General features: G+C 47.9%; 1 protein-coding gene across 1 annotated transcript; it reads right to left on the reverse strand.

Moving 5' to 3' along the window:
- Positions 1 to 5,669: 5,669 nt before the first annotated feature.
- Positions 5,670 to 6,602, reverse strand: LOC140896771 (olfactory receptor 10D3). Its single transcript, XM_073308808.1, has one exon. It carries the CDS (start codon positions 6,600 to 6,602, stop codon positions 5,670 to 5,672), a length of 933 nt encoding a protein of 310 aa, XP_073164909.1.
- Positions 6,603 to 9,210: the final 2,608 nt, after the last annotated feature.

Below are 9,210 nucleotides of genomic sequence, written 5' to 3' on the forward strand. Positions count from 1 at the left end.
ATATCCAACTTCTCGTCCACTGTAACCCCTAGGTCCTTTTCTGCGGAACTGCTGCCGAGCCATTCGGTCCCTAGTCTGTAGTGGTGCCTTGGATTCTTCAGTCCTAAGTGCAGGACTCTGCACTTGTCCTTGTTGAACCTCATCAGATTTCTTTTGGCCCAATCCTCCAATTTGTCTAGGTCCCTCTGTATCCTATGATGAGGATCCTGTATCCTAGGATGCCCTGATGAGACTGAGGGACAGCAAACTGCTGGGGCCTGAGCCATGATTGTCCTGTGTCCAGCAGGAGCTGTCTGGGAATTGGACAGGGAGAGAGGGATCTGGAGATTAGCATCAGGACTTGGGGTTCTCTCGCTGGCTCTGGGAGGGGAGTGGGTTCTACCGATTGAACTCCTGGTTCCTCGGAGCTATTGGAGTTTGTTCCAATTCTCTGGTGGGTAGAGACACTCAGACTGGCACTCCTGGATTGTATTTCTGCTTCTTGGAGAGGAGTGGTGTCTGGTAGTAAAAGCAGGGAGGGCTGGGAGTTAGGACTCCTGGGTTTTTTGTTTACAGCTCTGCTGCAGGCTCCTGCATGACCTTGGGCAAATCACTTGGCATCAGTTTCCTCAGGCGTGTCATTTTCTTACTGCCTAATGTTAGGGGGCTTATTCCTTCACCCACTTACTTCCCTGGTCCTTCTCGCATGAACAGAGAGCAACAATACCCGAAGTCCAAAGGTGCAAACAATTCGATGTTTATTCGGGTGAACTTCCAGCAAGCATGATTCCAGTTTCCTTCCTTAGTATCCTCCTTCCCAGCTGTGACACCACAGAGCCTTATACCTGTGTCCCTGTTCCCATTCCTGCCCTTAGCCAAACATGATTCCAACTTCCTTACCCCCATTCCCTGTTCCCATCTCCCCCTTTAGCAAAACATGATTCCAATTTCCTTACCCAAATTCCCTGTTCCCATTTCCCCCACCCACATCCACCCCCTCCCACCCACACCCACTCACTTCCTCATTGACTACAGATTATATAGTAAAACTTGAGTTCTGCTTAGCTATACCTTAACCAATCATTTTCCTGAAATTTAACTAACCAATCCTAAAATATTGTAACATGATTATGTAACCAATTATATCCCACCACCTTAATTAGTTTACACCCAGCAAAATTAATTATACAGCAGACAGGAACAATCACAGAACCAGACAGAGATTATACAGACAAACAACAGCAAAGTGGGAACTATAATGACAAAACAATACAGAAGTGAGGATTTCACATCCCAGCTATTGAGAAGTGAGTTCTTGCCAGACAGGATGCTATCAAACTAAGTTTCCTTTTACATTTTCTAGGCACTTCCCTTTCTCTGGAGGCGATGGGCACTATCAGGACAGGATTGTATCCTAACAGCCGAATAGCACCTTATTTCAGTGTGACTAGTTTGGAATGTGAGGCTGTGCCCGGTCGCTTCCCAGCTTATGGCTGCCTCTGCTGCTTAGCCAAAGGCCTTGGCCTAAGAACAGGGCCACAAACTGTCACAGTAAGAGAAGGCCCTTACACCGGCAGACAGTGATTTTGATTCTTTCTTTTGTACCTCTATAGCTAGCCAAGTGATAAGAATACACCTAAATTCTTAGAGTATAGGCCTTTACAGACAGGCCTGAATATCTATATCCTAACACCTAACACCGAGGGTTGTGAGGAGCCAGAGAAAAGCCATTCTGGCCACGTTTCAAGCTCATCTAAGAAGAGATGAATCCAAGATGTTGACTTGCTTTAGGAACACAGCAAAGGCCAAACAACATCAGACCATTGGGCCATCCATCCCATTAGTCCAGCCCTTGGAACTGTCCAAGCTCTTCCGCTCATAAAAATAACATGACGGCATATGTCACCACATGATCTTATCTTTGTAAAACTCACCCCTACCCCACCCCGGTATACTCATGCACTTGATTTGTCTTGTCTCCGATCCTTGCCAGGGGCCTGTAGGCATGTCGGTGTTATGAAAAATAACCTGCAATGATTCCCAGCGAAGGAAGGGTCTGTGGTGAAGGCACTGGAGTGGGACTCCACATAGGCACAGACTCCATGGGTGCTCTGGGCTGAAGCACCTACAGGGAAAAATTGGTGGGTAATGAGCATCCATCGGCAGCCCCTATATTAGTTGCCCCCACCCGCTGCTGGGCCCCGCTGACCAGCGCCTCTCCCTCCCTCCCTGTGCCTCCTGGCCGCTGCAATCAGCTGTTTTTCAGCATTTGTGAGGCTCTGAGGGGGAGAGGGGAGGAGCAAGGACGTGGCATGTTCGGGGGTGGGGGTGAAATAGGCAGGAAGAGGTGGGGCAAGGGTGGAGCAGGGAAGAAGAGGCAGGGAGGAGGAGGATTTAGGGGGAAGGGGTGGAGTGAGGTGCGGCCTAGGGCAGAGCCAGGGGTTGAGCACCCCCCTACACTTTTGAAAGTCGGTGCCAGTGGGACTCCAGACAGCCTGTGTCACTTTCACTGTGCATGCCATGGTTTCCCATCTGTAAAACGGGACTAGTGCCACTCCCTTTAGGCTGGTTAGGACATAAGCGCTTTAGGACAAGGACTGACTCTGCACAGTGCCTTAGCTCAGTTGGAGTCAATGGTTCAGATCTCCAACTCGTGTGAATTGAAGTATTTGGGGACATGTCAGTTTATACCAGTAAGGGGCTGGTCATATGGCCATATCTATATGTAGTGAGATTTCTATAACTTTCTGGCCCAGTAGAATTACTTTCCTTGGTGCTCAGTTCACTGTGTGTCGACGTAATCAATTTCTCAGTCGTAGAGGTTCACGTTCCCATCTAGTGGGTGATTTCCCCTGTGCAGGTCTGTTGAAAACCCAATTTTCCACCAAAGAAAAGCTTCAAAGGATCATTTATTACTAGTCCTTAATAAAGATGACATTGACTGACTTTTATATAACTCAAGATGTTCTCATCATCTGTACACCTGTCTGACCCTTTTTTGAAATCTAAAAAGCTCTTGGCCTCAATATTTTGTGGCCATGAGTTTGTCAGGCTAAGTGTACAAATATAAAAAATGGTTTAGGGCTTAAGTGGTATGTAACCAGTGAGCAGACCATCACACTTTTACTTTAGGTTGTGAATTTCAAAGGCACCTGCCAGGATCTAAGTGTCTAACTGCCATAGACTTTTGTCTTCCTTTGGAAATTCCAGCCTTAAAATCCAACTATTTTTTCATTTCATATTTTTACTGTTCTCTTAAATTTCACTTGTTCTCTGCCAGTCTTATAAATGGGCCCAGTCACAGAATCATAGACTATCAGGAGGTATCTAGTACAACCCCCTGCTCAAAGCAGGACCAGACCCCAACTAAATCATCCCAGCCAAGGCTTTGTCAAACCTGACCTTAAAAACCTCTAAGGAAGAAGATTCCACCCCTTTAACCTATTCCTGTGCTTCGCCACCCTCCTAGTGAAAAAGCCTTTCCTAATGTCCAACCTAAACCACTCCAGACACTGGTTTCCAGATTTATTTTTCATTGGAACACCTAGAAAAAGCACAGAAAACTTAGAGACAAGTTCCAATCAAACAACAGCTGAGGGCAGGGGAAAAAAAGTTTTATTCCTGGGTTAGGTTTATTCCCACCGCATATTATTCAAACTTCAAGCACAACCGCGTGCAGAAGACACAATACATAAGCAGCACAAACCCAAAACACATTGTGTGTGATGAGTGTAGAGTCCTCACATTAGTTAAATCTTCTATTAGCATTTTTATTCCTTTTTTTTTTACTTATTTATCTTTCTAGCTCTATCTAAGTAGGGGTGAATTTTTAAAAAAACACCTAATTGACCTAGGAAAGTAGGTCCCATTTTCAAAAGCCATTCAGGTGCCCAGTTCTCACTGAAATTCCATGGGGACATTGGCCAGATTTTCAAAGGTATATCGCCACCTACAGGTGCAGATAGGCAACTAGTGGGATTTTCAAATGGGCCTTGGTGTTTCGGTCCAGATTCTTGTCACAGTTCAGAGCAACTGCACTGGTATTTCTCCATAGTGGTCCAGCAGGGGCATCTCCCTCAGGCTTCCAGCTCCCTACCTGTAGGCTTCCTTGGGTGGAGACCTATGTCTCTCTTCCTCCTGACTGGGGCTTTTCCAGGCTTAACAGTTCCCTTCACCATGCTATTCCCTCAAAAACCAGCCTACCTAAGCAGCCCTGCATTGCTTCTTCCCTCTGGGTGGTGCACGGCGTAATGGCCTCAGTTATGTTACCATACAGTTCTTCCTAAGCAAGCGTATTTTATTCTTAAGGTAAAAGCAATACAGAGAAAAAACATAAAAGAACCTGCATGCACAGTAATAAGCTTAGCAGAGATCACCCCAACTCCAACATGGGCTCTGTCAGGGGATTAGTCCTTCAAACCGCACAACCAGGTCTCTTCCATGGTCACCAGCTCATAACAGCCTCAGCTCAGAACTAGCTCCAGCATGACAAGTTTAGTTCATTCTTTATGCAGGATGGGGGTCTTTGATCTGGAGTTTCCAGGGGCAGGTAATCCATAGAGAATGGGTTTTTTCTCCACGCGGCATAGCTTTGAAAGACCTCCAGAGTACTCCGTGACCCCCTTCACACGTACTGTCCCAAACAGTTCTTTGAAGTTTCTCACATTTCCCCAAGATTTCATTCATCAGTCTCCTACAAAAGTTACATTCAGTCCACAATAACGCATGCACAATTGTATTTGTAATACAACAGACCCCAAAGGGATTAAACTTAATTCAATAAGGTTTATTCAGGAAATTCCCGTATCTGTCACACCTTGAAAAATCTGGCACTGGACATCTAACTCTCATTGATTTCTATTAGAAAATCTTTTGAAAATCCCACTAGGTGCCTAATTATCTTTAAAAATCTGCCATAAGGTGTAGATTTATGAAGGGGTTAAATAAATTCCACTAGGCACAAAGAGCTTCTAAATAGGCTAAGTGTTTAACTCCTATGGAAAGTAACTGGGAGTCTGGTGCCGGACTCACTCAAGGTGCTCTTAGAAACCTTATTAGGTGTCTAAAAAATGCCTTTGAAAATCTGGTCCTCAGACACGTACTTCCCACAGCCTTTCAGAGAGAATAAGACTCCTAAATGCCTCCATCAATTTTGAAAGTGAGAGTTAGGTTCCTAAATCACTTAGGTGGTTTTTGCAAATTTTACCACAAATAAGTTGATCTTTAGGGCGTGGTGAAAAATCCAGTGGTTCTCCCAGGAATTTTAGGCAGCTACCTAGGGCAGGTGCTTGGTGAGCTGTGGTTCATGCCAGAAGATGAAGGGAATTTTTTTCCTTCCCCTTTGGTTTGCAGAAGATGCTGCACTTGCTTCTGCAGATCTGTGTAATAAAGATGAGATTTTCAGAGTCTTCTACAAAATTTGGCACTCCAATTACTTTTAATTTTGATGCAGACTGAGTATGATGGGCCCTTAGGCAGCTTTGAAAATGTCAGCCTTACCGTATGTTAAACGAGAGGAAGGGATTTTCAGGAGTGTTTCTGCGATTTGTAGAACTCCAGATAGATAGAAGGGGCTGTGTGGGGATGGGGAGACACACCGAGGCTCACAGAAGCCACGATGCAAGCATGCAGATGTATTTGTAGATGTATTTCCATGCAGACTCACGTGCAATTCCTGCAGCTGCTGCACATCAATGTGCAGGCATTAGACCCCCTCTCAGTTTTTTCAGAGCCACTTTCACCTCCTTGTTCCTCAGCGTGTAGATGGCTGGGTTCAGCATGGGCGTGACCGCGTTGCCGAAGATCTGCACAGCAGTCGTCAGCACTTTGCTCTGCTGGGGCTGAGTGTAGATCAGGGCACAGGGACTAAAGAACAGCGTCACCACTACCAGATGCGAGGCGCAAGTGGAGGCCGCTTTGCGCCACCCTTCGGCCGAGTTCATATTCAAGACGGAGTAGATGATCCTGATGTAGGATGCGAGGATGAGGAGGAAGCAAGTCATGGGCACCAGACCAATGTTTGTCAAGGTCACGGTCTCGATGATGTACGTGTCTGCGCAGGCCAGCTTGACCACCGGGAAGATGTCACAGAAGAAATAGTCCACCACATTGGACCCACAGTAGGGCAGCGTGAAGGTCAGGCTGGTAAGGATGGTGGCGTGGAAGGAGCTAGTGATCCAGGTGCCGGCGGCCAGGAGGGCGCACACCCTCCGGTTCATGATGAGCAGGTACCGCAGCGGGTGGCAGATGGCCACATACCTGTCATAGGCCATGACAGTGTAGAGCAGGCACTCGGTGCTGCCCAGGAAGTGCCCAAAGAAGACCTGGGACATGCACCCGCCCAGCGAGATGACTCTGCTCTGACCCCAGAGGATGGTCAGATATTTAGGGATGATGATGGAAGAGATTCCAATGTCTAGCAAGGAGAGATTGCAGAGGAAGAAATACATGGGGGTGTGCAAGCGGGGGTCAGCGAGGATGGCTGAGAAGATGGTCAGGTTGCCCAGTAGCGTACAGAGGTAGAAGGCTAAGAATATGATGAAGAGGATGGTCTGGAGGTCATCGGCATTGGGGATCCCTAAGAGGATGAAATGAGTCACCACAGTGTGGTTGACCAGCCCCATGTGAGATTTATTCCTGGGTAGGGGAGAGAAATAATGCCAGTGAGTTACTGAAACAAAAAGACCTATGTCCTATAGCTGCAATGGTCACCCTTCCTTCCACTGCCCCCGTTACTCACTGTCATTCGGAGTGGTGTATATTTCTGTCACTGGGTTGCCAGTTGGGATCACGTCCTCACTGGGCTGGCGCTGATCATAGAGAGAGAAAATATCTGCCTTGAAGATCTTACTGTCCAGAGAAGAACAGACAAGGGGGACGTCTATTCTATTCTATTCTATTCTATTCTATTCTATTCTATTCTATTCTATGTTCTTCTTCTCTTCTCTCCTTACCTACTCCAATTTCTTCAGTTCTGTTCTATCTAGGCCCTTACCCCCCATTCTCACCACAGTACCTCAGAGCCTTCCATTTGTGGCTCACATTTCTTACTAGCGGTTTGTTCTCTCTCTTTCTCTCTCACCCTCTCTGCAGAGGAATGGCCGTGTGTGCAGTGCAGCGCTGTGTTTTGGTCGGGTTTTGTTGTTATAAATGCATGAGCTGCGACGGGTTTGTGTTAAGAAAGAGGGGGCGGATGGAACATACAAACCAATGAATGTGGTGATGAATGACCTCAGCTTTGTTCGTGCTGTGCGTTGTTTGGGGGTATTTATGGGGGTTAGAGAGGGAAGGAAAAGGAAAGAAGGAGAAGGGGAAGAGCCACAGCCAGAGGTGGTGGAATTGGGGCTTGACATAGTTTCCATCATATCCAGGGTTCACAGTTTGGTTGAATGGCCCTCAGCATCCTCACTCCCCATTGTTCCAGGGCCCCGAGGCACAGCTTGTCATCACTCTGCTGTGAACAGCAGGCTGGACTCTGCGGATGTGAAGGGGGCTTTCTAAGGTGAGATTTGAAGGACAATGGTGAAGTGCCTGTTTGCATTTTGCCAGGGAGTTTCCCAGGCAGGAGAGGCACAGGAAGTGGAGATACTGGTGGGTTCAGGTTCTGACAGATGGAGAGAGGAAGATAAATGATACAGAGACAGGCAGGCAGGTACTGCACAGGGAAGGATGGATGGGCAGCTGGATCAACTTCTCTCTAAAGAAAATATTTGTCTGACACCTTTCTCGGCGCAAGGCAGAGACTGGCAGGTTCAGAGACAGAGACAAACTGAGGGACAAAGAGAGAAGAACTTTACCAAAGCAGGAGCCTTACATTGGCTGCATTGGGAGAGGCCGCTCCAGCTGACAGGAATTCTCCCTTTCTGTCTCCCGGCCGTGAATCTTGTCTAGCACCATCCAGCTTTCTTATCCCAAATGGCCCATCGCCCAGGAGAGGTGCACAGCCTGGGTGCTTGGTATCCAAACGGGAGACCTAATCTGCAGCATATCACCCCACGCTGTTGCAGACCCCACTGCTTTCTCACAGCTTCCAGCCTCCTTACGGCTCTCCCTGGTCTTTAAATCTCCTTCGGGCCCTTCAGGACCAGGGCCCTCAATTCCCAAGAGGCTCCTGGTCTGAGATCTTGGAAGAGTCTTCAATGAATGGAGATTTGGCATCGTTTCAGCTAATGCTCATGGAGCTCTGGGACCAGGCCCTCAGGCAGCATCAGTAAGTGTAGCGCCATGGAACTGAATCGGCCAGATCCCTACTCTACCTCCATCCATCCATCCATCCGGATTCAAGTCTTGCTCCCCCTGACCTGATTCCTGAGCAATTTCCATTGGATTCCCTGGGGCTCTCTCCCCTAGCACCTAGCCACGCACCTGGTGTAAATCAGGAGTTACACCACTAGAATCAAGGGAGCTGTGTAGATTTCTACCAGCTGAGAATCTGGCCCAGCCATTGAAGGGGGGATGGGACATTCATGCTTGTCTAGGCTCTCCGGCTCTGTGACACAAGCCAGGGAATTCCTCCCCCTCCCCGCCCCGTGGCGTGAAATAGGAGTAAACTGGGCCAGAGGTTCAGCTGGAGGGCTCTGTATCCAGCACAGCTTTCTCCTGGGTTTATATGTCCTGTTCCCCTGCCCTCATCTCTGTGTCTCTGTATGCACAGGGATGTATTCATGCAGTGGTGTGGTTATGTGTGAGGGTGAAATTCACCCCTGTGCAGATGGAGGACAGCCTGCGCACGACTTCACATTGCTTTTTACAAGATACTAGAGACTCCAAGAAGAGCATCGAGTCGTTTTGGGCAGTACAGTAGGTCCCAGCAACTCCAGCTAGATCCTGGCACTGTTGTTCTGGATGCCGCTCAGACACAGGGCGAGACAGATTCTGCCTGTCAGAGCTCACTAGCTAACTAAACCAAACACAGTGAGAGTTATCAGCCACATGTTACAAGGGGAAACTGAGGCACAGTGAATTTCAGGGTGGGATTTTCAAAGGAGCCAGGCTCCCACAACTCATTCCAGTTCACTGGGCATTGGACACCCAATTCCTACTGGCTGCTGAAACTCTCAGTCAGATTGAATTGTCCAAGGTGGTAAAGGGAGGTTGTGGAAGAGCTGGGAATCTGGTCCAGATTTCCTGGGTTCCAGCCCGAGCACTGGCCGTAACAGCCTTCTCCTTCCATTGGGATGAACCTCGCTCTGCATCTCTTTAAGCTTCAGGCCTGTTCTCTTACCCTCCTCT

The sequence above is a fragment of the Lepidochelys kempii genome, chromosome 13 (assembly GCF_965140285.1).
Source record: "Lepidochelys kempii isolate rLepKem1 chromosome 13, rLepKem1.hap1, whole genome shotgun sequence".
In the NCBI taxonomy this organism is placed as follows: Eukaryota; Metazoa; Chordata; order Testudines; family Cheloniidae; genus Lepidochelys; species Lepidochelys kempii.

What these genes read in the sequence shown, in the direction of transcription:
- LOC140896771 (XM_073308808.1), bottom strand. Translation starts at nt 6,602, where the DNA reads ATGGGGCTGGTCAACCACACTGTGGTGACTCATTTCATCCTCTTAGGG.